We start from the raw sequence: 17,374 nt of genomic DNA, 5'->3' as shown, positions 1-17,374 counted from the left end.
CTGTAGTTGAGCAGGTTGAGAGCTTCAAGTTCCTTGGTGTCCACATCACCAACAAACTAACATGGTCCAAACACACCAAGACAGTCGTGAAGAGGGCACGACAAAGCCTATTCCCCCTCAGGAAACTAAAAAGATTTGGCATGGGTCCTCAGATCCTCAAAAGGTTCTACAGCTGCATCGAGAGCATCCTGACTGGTTGCATCACTGCCTGGTACGGAAACTGCTCGGCCTCTGACCACAAGGCACTACAGAGGGTAGTGCGTACGGCCCAGTACATCACTGGGGCTAAGCTGCCTGCCATCCAGGACCTCTACACCAGGCGGTGTCAGAGAAAGGCCCTACAAATTGTCAAAGACCCCAGCCACCCCAGTCATAGACTGTTCTCTCTACTACCGCATGGCAAGCGGTACCGGAGTGCCAAGTCTAGGACAAAAAGGCTTCTCACAGTTTATACCCCCAAGCCATAAGACTCCTGAACAGGTAACCAATGGTTACCCGGACTATTTGCATTGTGTGCCCCCCCAACCCCTCCTTTACGCTGCTGCTACTCTCTGTTTATCATATATGCAGTCACTTTAACCATATCTACATGTACATACTACCTCAATCAGCCTGACTAACCGGTGTCTCTATATAGCCTTGCTACTCTTATTTTTAAATGTCTTTTTACAGTTGTTTTATTTCTTTACTTACCTACACACACACACACACACACACACCTTTTATTCGCACTATTAGTTAGAGCCTGTAAGTAAGCATTTCACTGCAAGGTCTACACCTGTTGTATTTGGCGCACGTGACAAATAAACTTTGATTTGATTTGCTGGCCCTTCTGTTCGTAGGCCGTCACTTAAAATAAGAATTTGTTCTTAACTGACTTGCCTAGTTAAATAAAGTTAAAATAAAATTCTTTGGACACTGCGTTAACAAACCTCCAGACGAGCATCAATGCCATACAACACTCCTTCCATGGCCTCCAACTGCTCTTAAATGCAAGTAAAATTGAATGCATGCTATTCAACCGATCGCTGCCCACACCCTCCCGCCCAACTTGCATCACTACTCTGGATGGTTCTGACTTAGAATATGTGGACAACTACAAATACCTAGGTGTCTGGTTAGACTGTAAACTCTCCTTCCAGACTCATATTAAGCATCTCCAATCCAAAATTAAATCTAGAACTGGCTTCCTATTTTGCAACAAAGCCTCCTTCACTCATGCTGCCAAACACACCCTCGTAAAACTGACTATCCTACCGATCCTTGACTTCGGCGATGTCATTTACAAAATAGCCTCCAACACTCTACTCAGCAAACTGGATGCAGTCTATCACAGTGCCATTTGTTTTGTCACCAAAGACCCATATACCACCCACCACTGTGACCTGTATGCTCTCGTTGGCTGCCCCTCACCACATATCCGTCGCCAAACCCACTGGCTCCAGGTCATCTATAAGTCTTTGCTAGTGTTAGGTTCTTATTTTTCAGAGTAAATAACTCACGGACACTAGAGAAGCTTAACCAAGTTTAATTCTTCCCAAAGGGTCGTTACAGCTGTAATTCAGACAAAAAACATTTCACACAAGCACTGATATTTAACTCTTTCTCCTAGGCTGTCTCCTCCTCCACAACCGAACAGCCAATGCAGAACCTTAGTGATATCTGTTCTTCCTCACTTCATCTGACCTGACCTCTACCCCAAAGTGCTCACTCCTCCCCAACTCAAGGCTGTCATGGTTATTGATACCAGACTGTGTCTCTTCTCCTCCTAGAAGATCCCTGATGGCTAACAATAACATGTCCTGACAATGTAAACGTTATACATTACCCTCTCTCCCTCAGTTTCATGTCCTGACAATGTAAACGTTATACATTACCCTCTCTCCCTCAGTTTCATGTCCTGACAATGTAAACGTTATACATTACCATCTCTTCCTCAGAGACATATCCTGACATAATGTAAAGGTTATACATTACCCTCTCTCCCTCAGTAACATATCCTGACAATGTAAACGTTATACATTACCCTCTCTCCCTCAGTGACATATCATGGCAATGTAAACGTTATACATTACCCTTTCTCCCTCAGAGACATATCCTGACATAATGTAAACGTTATACATTACCCTCTCTCCCTCAGAGACATATCCTGACATAATGTAAACGTTATACATTACCCTCTCTCCCTCAGAGACATATCCTGACATAATGTAAACGTTATACATTACCCTCTCTCCCTCAGAGACATATCCTGACATAATGTAAACGTTATACATTACCCTCTCTCCCTCAGAGACATATCCTGACATAATGTAAACGTTATACATTACCCTCTCTCCCTCAGTGACATTGTTAGTTTCCCAGATCTCCACCCAACACATTCCAAACCATCTGTCTTTCCACAGAAAACGATGAAGTTCTGACATAAACCCAGTCTCTTTCACTCCTTCTATTCTATGCTTCTGATCTATCATGTCTTTAATATCTCAATGTTCAAAGTTTACCCCGAATCCAACACTAGGTAAAGCCCCCCCCTTATCTCAGCTCACTGGTCACCATAGCAGCACACACCCGTAGCATTCGCTCCAGCAGGTATATCTCACTGGTCACCCCCACAGGCAATTCCTCCTTTGGCTGCCTTTCCTTCCAGTTCTCTGCTGCCAATGACTGGAACGAACTGCAAAAACCACTGAAGCTGGAGACTCATATCTCCCTCACTAGCTTTAAGCATCAGCTGTCAGAGCAGCTTACCGATCACTGCACCTGTAAATAGCCCATCTGTAAATAGCACACCCAACTACCTCATCCCCATATTGTTATTTATTTATTTATTTATTTGCTCCTTTGCACCCCAGTATCTCTACTTGTACATTCATCTTCTGCACATCTATCACTCCAGGGTTTAATTGCTAAATTGTAATTATTTCGCCACTATGGCCTATTTATTGCCTTACCTCCATGATTTTACTACATTTGCACACACTATATAGACTTTTCTATTGTGTTATTTGACTGTACGTTTGTTTATGTGTAACTGTGTTATTTGTGTCGCACTGCTTTGCTTTATCTTGGCCAGGGCGCAGTTGTAAATGAGAACTTGTTCTCAACTGGCCTACCTGGTTAGATAAAGGACTTGTTCTCAACTGGCCTACCTGGTTAAATAAAGGACTTGTTCTCAACTAGCCTACCTGGTTAAATAAAGGACTTGTTCTCAACTGGCCTACCTGGTTAAATAAAGGACATGTTCTCAACTAGCCTACCTGGTTAAATAAAGGACTTGTTCTCAACTGGCCTACCTGGTTAAATAAAGGACATGTTCTCAACTGGCCTACCTGGTTAAATAAAGGACATGTTCTCAACTAGCCTACCTGGTTAAATAAAGGTGAAATAAATAAAAAAAATTATGCATGATTGAACATTCTCCTTTCCTCTGCAGGGAGTACCTGGTCCATCCTATAGTAATGATTATGGAAGATACATTATGCATGATTGAACATTCTAGTTTCCTCTGCAGGGAGTACCTGGTCCATACTATAGTAATGATTATGGAAGATACATTATGCATGATTGAACATTCTCCTTTCCTCTGCAGGGAGTACCTGGGAAAGCAGCTCCAGTCATCAGACCAGCAGCAGCAACAGGCTGTGGCCGTTAGGACCTGAACCCCTGACTACAGGCCATGGCAGCCAGAAGCTGAACTCGAACCCCTGACCCCTGCATGAAACCTACTGGGTGTCTGGGTCATACGGACATGTAGTGGGCTGTACTGTGCGTGTGTTACTGGCTGTCTGAGTGTGTTACTGGCTGTCTGAGTGTGTTACTGGCTGTCTGAGTGTGTTACTGGCTGTCTGAGTGTGTTACTGGCTGTCTGAGTGTGTTACTGGCTGTCTGAGTGTGTTATTGGCTGACTGTGTGTTACTGTCTGTCTTGAGTGTGTTATTGGCTGACTGTGTGTGTTACTGTCTGTCTTGAGTGTGTTATTGGCTGACTGTGTGTGTGTCATCCAATGAAATTAACAGTCCAGTTTATGTCATGATGAGTTAAAATGTGTGGCTCTACTTACATGTCCACTCTCCTGTTTTCTTCTCCTCTGTTCTCTACCCTTCTGTTGTCTCCTCTGGTCTCTTCTCCTTTTCTCTGTTCTCTCTCTTCTCCTCTGGTCTCCTTTCCTCTGGTCTCCTTTCCTCTGGTCTCTTCTCCTCTGGTCTCCTCTCTGACTGTAGCTTGATTTCCTGCTTGTGGTTTATTAATGATATTATGTGAAGTGACCTCACAGCTAAGTGATGTCAGTGATTAGAGTAGTACTTGATGTTGTGATAAATGTAAAATTGCTAAAGTGACTTATGTGTTGTTAAAACGTTATGAGTGTGCATTCCAATAAAGTGTAATCTAGAAGGGCTGGTAGACTCTGTTTCTTCACTGCAGGCATGGCTCATTTACCGTTAAAGAACATATTATTTTATGAAGTGCCTTGGTTAGTTTAAGATGTGTGTATATGAATCTGTAGGCCATTGAAACCTGAAGGTCCTTAACATTCTGTCAAACATTGGGCCACTTGGTAGGCATCCCCATGGCAACTTAGACCTCAGGTGTGTGTGTGTGTGTGTGTGGTTAACACTGTCTATCAGAAAACAGTCGGTGAAGAGCGTCTACAAGAAAATCACCGCTGAACAGAAACTGACCACATTTGGGAGTAAACCTATACAAATCTGAAACAGACATTACAACTCACACACATGCAGGAGACCTGAGAGCAGTTGACAAGTAATATTGTAATAGAGCAACCGTAACTATGATCAAACGTGTATATATACCTGGTCCCTTGTGGCTCAGTTGGTAGAGCATGGTGTTTAACCCTAACCCTATATATACCTGGTCCCTTGTGGCTCAGTTGGTAGAGCATGGTGTTTGTATATACAGAACCTATCGATGAGCCTCAGAACAACAAGCTCTTTCAGGACAGAGTTCTCTCCATTAGAGAATTGGAGGCTGTCTGTGCTGCTGGGGACCAGTATAAAGCCACTGGTCTGTTGTGAGGGGTTGTCTGTACTGCTGGGGACCAGTATAAAGCCACTGGTCTGTTGTGAGGGGCTGTCTGTACTGCTGGGGACCAGTATAAAGCCACTGGTCTGTTGTGAGGGGCTGTCTGTACTGCTGGGGACCAGTATAAAGCCACTGGTCTGCTGTGAGGGGCTGTCTGTACTGCTGGGAACCAGTATTTAAAAAAATATTTATAGGACAAAACACACATCACAACAAGAGAGACACCACAACCACCTACACATGGTTAGCAGATGTTATTGCGAGTGTAGCGAAATACTTGTGCTTCTACATTTGTGTAAGTTCTGTGCTTGTTGAATGTCCTTCCCTATAAGCGTGCTGAAAGTCTGTTGTCAATATGTTTACTGTGAAATAGCATTGTATCTGGTCAAACACCATTTTTTTCCCAGAAGTTTACTAACGGTTGGTAATAGGCTGATTGGTCGGCTATTTGAGCCAGTAAAGGGGCTTTACTATTCTTGGGTAGCGGAATGACTTCAGCTTCCCTCCAGGCCTGAGGGCACTGCTCTCTAGTAGGCTTAGATTGAAGATATGGCAAATAGGAGTTGGTAAAATCGTCCCCTATCATCCTCAGTAATTTTCCATGCAGTTTATCAGACCCCGCTGGCTTTTCATTGCTGATAGAGAACAATACTTTTTTCACCTCTTCCCCACTCACTTTACGGAATTCAAAATTACAATTCATGTCTTTCAGAATTTGGTCAGATATACTTGGATGTGTAGTGGCAGTGTTTGTTGCTGGCATGTCATGCCTACATTTTCTAATCTTACCAATGAAGAATTCATTAAAGTAGTTGGTAATATCAGTGGGTTTTGTGATGAATGAGGCATCTGATTCAGTTAATTGAAGGGGCTCCAAAGCTTTTTACTATCATTCTTTGTCATTTATCTTTGTTTCATAGTGTTGTTTCTTCTTTTTATTCAGTTTAGTCACATGATTTCTCAGTTTGCAGCACGTTTACCAATCGGTTGTGTAGCCAGACCTTTGATATTCCTTTTGCCTCGTCCCTCTCGTCCCTCGTCCCTCTCGTCCCTCGTCCCTCTCGTCCCTCTCGTCCCTCTCGTCCCTCGTCCCTCTCGTCCCCCTCGTCCCTCTCGTCCCTCGTCCCTCTCGTCCCTCGTCCCCCTCGTCTCTCGTCCCCCTCGTCCCTCTCGTCCCTCTCGTCCCCCTCGTCCCTCATTCCTCTCGTCCCTCTCGCCCCTCTCATCCCTCTCGTCCCTCTCGTCCCTCTTCCCTCTCGTCCCCCTCGTCCCTCGTCCCTCTCGTCCCCCTCGTCCCCCTCGTCCCTCTCATCCCTCTCGTCCCTCTCGTCCCTCATCCCTCTCGTCCCCCTCGTCCCTCTCGTCCCCCTCGTCCCTCTTCCCTCTCGTCCCTCTCGTCCCCCTCGTCCCCCTCGTCCCTCTCGTCTCCCTCGTCCCTCTCGTCCCCCTCGTCCCTCTCGTCCCTCATCCCTCTCGTCCCTCATCCCTCTCGTCCCTCTCGTCCCCCTCGTCCCTCTCGTCCCCCTCGTCCCTCTCGTAGTAGATACAGCTCCTACAGCACTGGAACACAGTGGTCTAGTTTGTCCTGTAACAGATCGTAGTAGATACAGCTCCTACAGCACTGGAACACAGTGGTCTGGTTTATCCTGAAACAGATCGTAGTAGATACAGCACTGGAACACAGTGGTCTGGTTTATCCTGTAACAGATCGTAGTAGATACAGCACTGGAACACAGTGGTCTGGTTTATCCTGAAACAGATCGTAGTAGATACAGCTCCTACAGCACTGGAACACAGTGGTCTGGTTTATCCTGAAACAGATCATAGTAGATACAGCACTGGAACACAGTGGTCTAGTTTGTCCTGTAACAGATCGTAGTAGATACAGCTCCTACAGCACTGGAACACAGTGGTCTGGTTTATCCTGTAACAGATCGTAGTAGATACAGCTCCTACAGCACTGGAACACAGTGGTCTGGTTTGTCCTGTAACAGATCGTAGTAGATACAGCTCCTACAGCACTGGAACACAGTGGTCTGGTTTATCCTGTAACAGATCGTAGTAGATACAGCTCCTACAGCACTGGAACACAGTGGTCTGGTTTATCCTGTAACAGATCGTAGTAGATACAGCTCCTACAGCACTGGAACACAGTGGTCTGGTTTATCCTGAAACAGATCGTAGTAGATACAGCACTGGAACACAGTGGTCTGGTTTGTCCTGAAACAGATCGTAGTAGATACAGCACTGGAACACAGTGGTCTGGTTTATCCTGAAACAGATCGTAGTAGATACAGCTCCTACAGCACTGGAACACAGTGGTCTGGTTTATCCTGAAACAGATCGTAGTAGATACAGCACTGGAACACAGTGGTCTGGTTTGTCCTGAAACAGATCGTAGTAGATACAGCACTGGAACACAGTGGTCTGGTTTATCCTGAAACAGATCGTAGTAGATACAGCACTGGAACACAGTGGTCTGGTTTGTCCTGTAACAGATCGTAGTAGATACAGCTCCTACAGCACTGGAACACAGTGGTCTAGTTTGTCCTGTAACAGATCGTAGTAGATACAGCTCCTACAGCACTGGAACACAGTGGTCTGGTTTATCCTGTAACAGATCGTAGTAGATACAGCTCCTACAGCACTGGAACACAGTGGTCTGGTTTATCCTGAAACAGATCATAGTAGATACAGCTCCTACAGCACTGGAACACAGTGGTCTGGTTTGTCCTGAAACAGATCATAGTAGATACAGCTCCTACAGCACTGGAACACAGTGGTCTGGTTTGTCCTGAAACAAAGTGTAGTAGATACAGAGCTGGAAACATTCATTTAATCCACACAAAAACAAGTTCGGTATTCATATTTAATGAATAAGGGTTTTGTTTTATTCAAAAATAAAAAATATAAAAGTGTTTTCCAGCATGTGGAATCGTGTCGAAGAACTTGAGAACAGAAGTAGGAGAAATACGATGAGATTGGTTAATCTGAAAGAGCGGAGTGAGGCTGGTGGTAAACTAATCTCGTGTGTGTAGAAAATCATCGCTAAAGGATTTGGATTTGATGACAGACACAAATTCGAAATTGAATGAACCCGTCGCAGTTTAACCATGCCTAACGAGAATAGGCCCCCGAGAATGGTTCTCATCCGCTTCCTACGATCTACAGCCCGGGACGAGGTACTTAAAGCGGCGAAAGAAAAGTGTTCTGACGTTCAGTGGGAAGACTGCCGGCTGTCTTTTTTTCCCGGACCTGTCCAAGGAACTGGCAATGAAGAGGAAGTTTGCAACGGCGAAGAAACAACTACACGAGAAGAACGTCAGGCAAACACTAGTTTTCCCAGCGACCCTGCTCTTTTCTTGGAAGGGAAAGAAAATGATTTTCAAGGACGACGTGGAGGCAGAAAAATTATTGCTAGAGCAAGGTGTTTAGCATAGATAGACAAAACGAGACAAGGTAAAATATAACTTGAAGTGTATGCTGTTCACTTTACAAATGAAGGTAGCCGATGTTTTTGCGTGACTCTGGGGAGCCTTTCAAGGGCCTCACGGACCATAAGGAATTTTGAGTTGAGACTGCATGTTATCTTCTGTAGCATCAAAGACAATTCTGTGATGATTGACTCATCGAGAAGCAATGTTACATTCCTAGTTGCTTTGTTTTATTTTGGGATAGTTATTCTACATTTATTTACACTGTTTCATTGTACAGCTGGAGCATATATTGTGAAATGTTATATAATAATGTTCATTAGAGTTGTCACCTTCAAACTACTCAGAGCAAATATGGCTAATGGTTATGTAAACATAATCTCTTGGAATGTACAGTTGAATTCGGAAGTTTACATACACCTCAACCAAATACATTTAAACTCAATTTTTCACAATTCCTAACATTTAATCCTAGTAAAAATGTCCTGTCTTAGGTTAGTTAGGATCACCACTATATTTTAAGAATGTGAAATGTCAGAATAATAGTCGAGAGAATTATTTATTTCAGCTTTTATTTATTTCATCACATTCCCAGTGGGTCAGAAGTTTACATACACTCAAATAGTATTTGGTAGCATTGCCTTTAAGTTTGTAGGCCTCCTTGCTCCCACACGCTTGTTCAGTTCTGCCCACAAATGTTCTATGGGATTGAGGTCAGGGCTTTGTAATGGCCACTCCAATATCTTGACTTTGTTGTCCTTAAGCCACTGGAATTGTGATAGATTATTTCACTTATAATTCACTGTCTGTAAACAATTGTTGGAAAAATGACTTGTGTCATGCACAATGTAGATGTCCTAACCGACTTGCCAAAACTATAGTTTGTTAACAAGAAATTTGTGGAGTGGTTGAAAAACGAGTTTTAATGACTCCAACCTAAGTGTATGTAAACTTCTGACTTCAACTGTACATATTACCTCAACTAACCAGTGCCCCCGCACACTGACTCTGTACCAGTACCCCCCTGTATATAGTCTCGCTATCGTTATTTTACTGCCTCTCTTTAATGACTTGTTACTTTTATCTCTTATTCTTATCCATATATTTTTTAACTGCATTGTTGGTTAGGGGCTCATAAGTAAGCATTTCACTGTAAGGTTTACACCTGTTGTATTCAGTGCATGTGACTAATAAAATTTGATTTGATGTTCCTTCCCCACAGAGAAAATGACTTCATAGCTGGTAGAATAAAACACTTTATAAATCCAATGCAATTAAGTGACTGATCAACCATCAACTGTTTATCCACCTGGAGAGTTTTCTAGAACCCACCTCACATGCCTCCGAGGACGTTATGTTACCATGGAAACTGGAGAAACAAAGTGTTGCTTAGAGTTGGTATCCTCCTCTCTCTTCAAGGCCAAATCAAACCTTCTACTTTCTCTCTATTGTCTCATATTTTAATGTTCTCTCTCTCGTCTCTTTCTCTGTTTCACTTCCCTCTTCTCTTCTTTCTCTGTTTCACTCCCTCTTCTCTTCTTTCTCTGTTTCACTCCCTCTTCTCTTCTTTCTCTGTTTCACTCCCTCTTCTCTTCTTTCTCTGTTTCACTCCCTCTTCTCTTCTCTTTTTATGTTTCACTCCCTCTCGTCTCTTCTCTTCTTTCTCTGTTTCACTCCCTTTCTCTCAAATCTCTCTTCATTCTCTCATCTATCTCCGTTCTCTCTCTCATCTCTCTCTTCATTCTCCCTCATTGCTCTCTTCATTTCTCTCTTCATTCTCTCTCGCCATCTCTTTTTATTCTCTTTCTTCATCTATCTCTCGCTCAGTCTCTTTCACTCCTTCATTCTCTTTCAATCTCTCTCGTTCCCTTTCACTCCCTCATTCTCTCATCTCGCTCTTCAATCAAATTTCAATCAAATGTATTTATAAAGCCCTTTGTCAAGTTGTGTATGGTTCACACTGCAGCTCTTTGCCCAAACTTGAAAAAGGCCTTTAAGGACTGAAGGACGCAAGGGACAACTCAATTTTCTTCTAACTTCTTTTATTTCTTTAGTCAGTTAGTTAGTTAATTAGTTCTTTAGTTAGCTTGATAATTAGTTCATTAGGTTGATAACCTTTAAAGGCAAAACACAAAAATAAATATACATTACTTCAAGTAAGGTCATTTCAAATTAAATACATAATCTCAATGTAGTCATATTATCTAAATTATACTATATACTAAATTAGACAATTGGTCTCAATTCTCAACACAAATAAACACCTAAGTTGCAACAATTTTACACAACAATGTCCATGTGCCTACCGGTTGAGTCTCCAGAATCCTAAATGAGCTGAATGTGTATGGATGAGTCTCCTCTTCCGTGAAGGACTTCCAGTGAAATGCTTTTCCACCAAACATTTCACCACCTGCTATCACAAAGGTGCACCAGTATATATGTTCCCCAGGGAAACACAAGCTAATGATGGGTTCCACAATGCATACACTCTTTCGCCCCCTGCTGGTGTTTTATCTTTGAAATCAGTTGAAAATCTGAACGCCTTGAATATGAATACCTGTCTTTTGACGCAACACCTCCCACTTGATCTCCTGGTTCTTGAACCCAAGGAGGTCACATCGGCTCCATCTTCGATGGCTTTACTTCTGCTCTTCTACAGGTAATAACACAACCAATCGCCTGACGTCCCTGTGAAGAATTGTAGCAGGGATTTTGGTTGAACGTTTCTTTGCTTTGTCTCCCCACACATGCTTCAAAGTTGAGATGGGATAACTTGGGAAGGTTCGTATATTTGCATCTCTCACAATGCCCTCCTTGTCAGCGTTGACATTGACGACCCTACCAAGCTTAAACTGACTCCTCAAAGCGTTCTGGTCTGCAAGCCAGACGACGTCTCCAACGGCCACGTTTCGCTGCTTTGTGTGCCACTTACTCCTCACAAACAGGTTAGGTCCAGCCAACTGACTCCACTTCCTCCAGAACCAGTTAACTTCTGCTTGAATGACTCTTAACCGTTTGTAGGAGTAGTCTTCAAACTCAAAGCTTCCTAAGTCTCCGCTAGGTCCAGTCCTTCCAAGCAGAAGAGAATTAGGGCTGATGTATTCTATGCAGTCCTCCCGGCTCTGAGTCCTGGCATCTACGGGCCTTTCATTGGCAAGGTTAGCAGCCATGAACATAAATGTTTGAAACTCACTCCATGTGAAGAGTCCTTCGCCTCTCATATTGTGCAAGGCCCGCTTCACAGTGCGAACAGCTGCTTCTGCAGCACCATTCCTGTGAGGGGAGTCTGCTGGGTGGATCTTCCAGCTCCACTCTGTTCCATGCTTTGAAGCTTCATTTTCAAGCTCAGATGTAATTTGTTGATCCAGGAAGTGGTAGAGCTCTTTGAGGGCAGGTCTAGCACCCACAAAGTTCTTTCCAGGATCTGACCAGTTTCTTTGGATGCCCTCTCAGTGCCGTGAATCTTTGGTAGGCCAGTAAGAAACCTTCAGTTGACTGGTCACTGACAACATCTGTGTGTATAGCTCTGGATGCCATACAGCAGAAGACAATTCCCCACACCTTGAGCTTGACTTTCTTTCTCACCTCGTCCTTGACTTCATATGGTCCAAATAAGTCCGCTGTTGTATACTCAAATGGTCTGGCTGGTGTTATACGCTCGGGTGGAAGGTCACTCATGATCTGTTGGCACTTTCTGGCCCTAGCCTTTCTGCACACCACACAGTTGTCAACTCTCTTTTTAGCCAGCTTCCGGCCTTTTATCACCCAGGCTTCCTTCCTCATCCGGAGGAGTGTACCTGCTATTTCTTCATGGTTTGCATTATGAGCCTCTTGGGCTAGGAGAGTGGATATCCATGCCTCATATGGTAGAATTGGTACAGCAGTCTCGTCCTCATCAAAGATCTTGAACCTCCCTCCACAAACCAAGAGCCCAGTCTCTTCATCTCTGTAAACAGCGAGTCTGTTGAGAGTGGTGCCTTGAAAGGTTATACCTTCTTGAGCTGCAAGTAACAGGTCTCTTAGTGCATCTTCACACTCCCCAACAGTGAGTACAGCTTGTTTGCCTCTGGACTTCCAGTTTGTTGAAAGAATTTCCTCCCACTTTGGTTTATCTGAGGCTGAATTCCTGGTCAACACTTCTTTCCATTTCGTTGCAGCTCTCCAAACCCAGGCAGTGACTCGGATCAGCCTGGTCAGGCTGCTGAATTTCCTGATGTCAATCAGTGTTGTTACCGCAGAGCCAGCTGGTGGTCTTCGGATCTTAGTCTTAAGTTCATCTGGGTTATTTTGCCTGCTTTGCTGTGCATCACTCTGACTTTCCTTCTGAACTCCCACTTCAGGAAGTACATCATTCTTGTTTCTCTTGGCCTGCGCTCTGGTCAGTGCTGCAGAGAAATATTTCCTTTGAAGTTTGTTTATGCCTTCCTTGGCATAAGCTGCAATTTCTTTGGCTGACTTCTGTGGCCACTCTTCCATGGGTTGCCGCAGGAACGCTGGTCCATTTTGCCACATGGAATCTTCTTGGAGGTCTTCCGGGGCTGCCCCTCTTGTTATGATGTCAGCACTGTTCAGGCCTCCCGGGATCCACCACCAGTCTTCGACGGATGTGGATTTCTGGATCTCTCCAACTCTGTTCGCGAAGAAAGATTGATACCCATAACTGTCTCTCTGGATAGCTCCCACCACAGTTTGACTGTCCAGCAGATGGAGCCATCGTTCAATTTCTATACGACTGTGTTTTTCAACGTACTTTCGAAGTCGTGCTGCGCAGACAGCACCGCAGATTTCAGCTTTCACTGCCTCCCCCTTTTGGTCCAAAGGTGTGAGTTTTGCTTTGGACTCAACCAACCTGACTTGGATGCCTTGCTCGGTTTCCCATCTGAAGTACACTACGGCTCCATAGCTCTTCTCACTTCCGTCAGAGAATGTTATTCCCCAAGGTTTACCAATCCAGTTGACTGGTGTGAGGCTTCTGTGGAAGGTGATTTGGCTAAGACGTGTGTACTCCTCAAACAGTTTGATGGCTTCTTCTCTCAATTGTTCAGACAGAGGTTTGTCCCACGTGTTTCGGGTCAGAGTTTTGCCTCCAGCTTCTTGAAACGCCTTTCTGACAAGAATGGCGCCCTTTTGTTTGGCAGGTGTGACGAGGCCTATTGGGTCATACAGGCTAGCTACTTGGCTTAGCAGTTCTCTTCTCGTCAGTGGGTTTGGAGTTTTCCCTCTCACCTCTTCTTCAAGGAGATTTTGTCCGACTCTCATCTTCTTTTTCCTCTTTGAGAAATTGATTGAAGTCATTAGGTACAGTTTGTCCTCTTCAACAAGGTATCCAACTCCAAGGGCTTTATTGTCTCCTTTCCTCATCTGGTTTGGGAGAATAAGTACTGTGCCTGACACCGCTCCTTGTTCTCCTGGTACGATCTCCTGCCTCCCACTTTGGCCTGAGCGGATCCAGGGTTTGAGGAAGAATCCGCCTGTCCTCAGGATCTCTTCAACTCTTTTGGTGTCCTTGTCCAGCTTTTGTAAGTCATTATGGGAAGTCAGGATGTCATCGACATAGGCATCCTCTTCAAGGATCCTACGTTCCTCCTCCAGGTGAGCGAACATGGGCAGTTTTGCTGTCTCTCTCATGGCCAGTTGTGCAATGCACCCTGCTGGTCGATCGCCAATGTTGACTCTGGTGATGGCATACTCTTCAATCTCTTCCTCCTCAGTGTTTCTCCAGAGAAATCTGTGGAGATGCATCTCCAGGTTTTCTAACCACACTGAATTGTACATCTTCCTGATGTCGCCAAGAGCAGCATGGACACCTCTTCTGAACCTGAGTAGTACTGCTCGGATGGGATTGAGAACATCAGGCCCTTTCAGCAGCAGGTCATTCATGCTGACCCCTTTAAACTTCTGGCTGCTGTTCCATACCAGTCGCACAGGTGTTGTGACAGAGTGTGGGTTTGGCGCCACCAAGTGGCTGACATACCATACTGGTCCTTTCCAGCTGGCGATCATCTCTTTGGTGAGTTTCTTTGCTGCTCTTCTCTCCACCATTTCATGCACTTGAGCTGTGTAGGCTATTTTCCACTCTGGCTCTTTCTTGAGTTGTTTTTCTGTTCTTAAGAAGGTGGCTTCAACCCCACTCCTGTTGTAAGGAAGGGAACTTGGATCTTGAATCCAGGGGTATTTTGTGTCCCAGTGCGGTTTATCGCTGTGAGCATCTGCTTTGATGTAGGTGAGGCCTTTCCTTATGATCTCCAGCTCCCTTTCCTCACTCAGAGTCATTTCCTTGCCTCCTGGTTGACAATTGCCGCACCGGCATCCTCCACACTTCGGTTCGCAAGCTGCTCCAATGCTATCCCATTTCCACCAATCCAAGAACTCTCTGCGAGCTACTGTGCTTTTGGTTTCAGCTGTGAACTCTTGTGTTTTAGTTATCTCTTGATACTTGACAGTGGTTGCTCTCATGGATCGAGCAAAGTGCGTTCCAGACCTGTGCGCGGCCATATCGACTTCTTCAAACAGATCTGGATGTGCTCCACCAACAATCTTTCCTAGCGGGCTCTCCCATAAGACAAGGTCTCCAATCACCTTCACTCTTTGCGGAGCAAGTCTTCCTTCGCGGTGGCTTATCAGTAGCTCAATGCTCTCCGGTCTCCTCAGAGCTCCTAGACTGACTTCTGGGAAGAACTTCTTGAGTTGCTCAGGTTTGATGACTCTGTGGATGTTGGCAATTTCATTCAAACCATAGCAGACAAGCTCATGGGCTCTTTCTGTGCCTCTAGGCATTTTGACCCTCACTCTGAGGAGATATCTTCTGGTTTTAACCTTCATGGCCATCCCCCCAACTCCATGGACGACTAAAGTGATGTTTTCACTTTGAAGATTTAATCTCCTGGCAGCTCTGTGGGTGATATAATTTGTGTCTGATGCCAAGTCGATCAGGGTTCCAATTTTTTGTCCTGCATTGGCAGTTACCTCGAGCAGCATTAGAATAACTGGCAATTCTTCTACTGCACTTGACACAATCTCTCCAAGCTGGATCTTTTCACCACAGTTTGTCTTTGCGGTGATGTTGGTGAACGCTCTCTTGAATTTGTCTACCATCTCTGGGGAGAGTTTAGATACAAATTCTTCCTGCTCCTCAGTCCGCGTTCTCACATTGAATTGTCTTCTTTCTGAGTCACTCCTCCTGAAGTCTCCCTTCAGGCATAGAAAGAAATGGTGGTCTTTTTTACAGTTTCTGTTCCTGCACAGGTATGTCTCTTTGCATTCATCATCTTCTCCATGACAGACCAAGCACCTCTTGCAGGCCCCCAGCTTTTCTACAGCAGCCAACTTTTCCACTGGCTTCAGTTCCTTGAAACGCTTGCAAAAGAATATTTTTTCTCTGTGCTTTTCATCACCACACACAACACAGCCTCCTTTCGTTGTGGACCGCGTGGACGCATATTTCCTCTCCATGCAAGCATTTCTCTTTTCTGGCCTTTCACTCACTCCCAGCTGCTCCAGTTTTTCAAGAATTTCCTCTTGTGTTTTCAGGAATTTAAGAAGGTTCTCAAAGTGATTATCTGGTGTGACATTATTCCTCGGATTAACCATGAAGACAAGCCACTCTCTCTTGATGTCGTCAGGTAACTTGCTTTCTATGGATCTGATCACTAGAGGGTTGTTGATGGCTCCTGTGTTTCCAAGCTCCGTGAGGTCATCCAGGGCCTTCTCTATAGTTTGGATCATGTCGATAACTTTTCTAGGCTGATTTGCCCTTAAAGCAGGAATCTTCTCCAGATCCTCCATTATCTCCAAGGCAATTGTAGACTTGTTTCCATATCTGTTCTCCAGCACCCTGAACATGTCCTCAGCAGTGTTGTAGGAAGACAAACGGAGGCCTCTGCATATCCTCTCATCTATACTGTCAATGAGTTGGATCCTCTTTACCTCGACTGAGCCTGTTGGTTCCCCCTGCTTTTGCAGACTCTCCCAGTCTCTTCTCCATCGATGGAAGTTCCTTTTATACCCACTGAACTTGGGTAGACAGATTGGCTTTATCCTCAGTGTCGGTTGTGGAGCTGCCATGGGCACCTGCGGCACTCTCCCTCCGACTCTCTCCTCTTCTGCAATTCTTTGTGCTGTGAGAAATCCTGCCCTCCTTGCTTCAAGGTTGTTGCCGAATGCCTTCAGATCCTTCACTCTCCCTCCGAGCCTTTCCTTTTCTGCCACCGGAATCCACATCTCCCACTCTGCTAGGCTTGCGATTGCATTTTGGACTTGTGTTTTCACACTATCCCACCGTAGCTCAAAGCCATCTCTGTTTATAGCGGTAACAGGTATCTGAGCAACTCCATCACAGGCTGTCTCGGCTTCATGGATTGCAGACTTCACCTCATTTTCGCCATATCTAGGCCATAGATTGGACTGGACCATCTCCCTGACCTCATCCAATCGTGCTTCGCATTCTTGGAACGTCTTCTCAACTTCATTCTGCTTCTCCTTGCTCAGTTCAGCTTCTTCACCCTCATCGGTTCCAGCTTCAATGTCTGCCAGAAGGCCAGCCCTGTACTCGTCATTTGTCTCACTGACCGTCCTCGCCTCCGACTTGAGCTTCTTGAACTCCTCTTGTAGTTCTCTTTTAGTCATGTGCTTTGCAACTCTGCTGAGGAAGTTCGCCTGCTTGGTAAAAGTGCTTTTAGCTAAAGTTCTTTTTTGCTTCAGCTCCTTCACTGTTATTCCAAGAGCTTCCTCCGCCATGTTGAGATGTCAGTCAATATTCCTCTCTGCGACGACAGCTTTCCTGACTTCAGGCCGTTAATCCTTTTGTCTTCACTGCCACGCGGTTATCAACTGTCAAGTTGTGTATGGTTCACACTGCAGCTCTTTGCCCAAACTTGAAAAAGGCCTTTAAGGACTGA

At 44.8% G+C, this 17,374-nt stretch overlaps 2 protein-coding genes across 4 annotated transcripts in view; one reads left to right on the top strand and one right to left on the bottom strand.

Moving 5' to 3' along the window:
* LOC115157691 (V-type proton ATPase subunit H) overlaps positions 1-4,399 on the top strand; it is a 114,996-nt gene extending 110,597 nt beyond the window's left edge. For all 3 annotated transcript variants that reach the window (XM_029706140.1, XM_029706138.1, XM_029706139.1), the window contains one exon: positions 3,593-4,399. In XM_029706140.1, the coding sequence (XP_029562000.1) occupies positions 3,593-3,662 (70 nt within the window). In that variant the 3' untranslated portion in view covers positions 3,663-4,399. The remainder of the gene's footprint in view (positions 1-3,592) is intronic.
* Positions 4,400-6,507: 2,108 nt separating this feature from the next.
* LOC115156491 (uncharacterized) lies at positions 6,508-17,213 on the bottom strand. The gene is made up of 3 exons (XM_029703913.1): positions 12,903-17,213; positions 12,580-12,812; positions 6,508-6,595 (listed from the first exon to the last, which is right to left on the bottom strand). Exons 1-3 carry the CDS (start codon positions 17,211-17,213, stop codon positions 6,508-6,510), a joined length of 4,632 nt encoding a protein of 1,543 aa, XP_029559773.1.
* Positions 17,214-17,374: the final 161 nt, after the last annotated feature.

Source organism: Salmo trutta, chromosome 21, assembly GCF_901001165.1.
Source record: "Salmo trutta chromosome 21, fSalTru1.1, whole genome shotgun sequence".
Taxonomy (NCBI): domain Eukaryota; kingdom Metazoa; phylum Chordata; class Actinopteri; order Salmoniformes; family Salmonidae; genus Salmo; species Salmo trutta.
The sequence above is the reverse complement of the archived record's forward strand: the minus strand, read 5'-3'. Positions and strand labels throughout refer to the sequence as shown.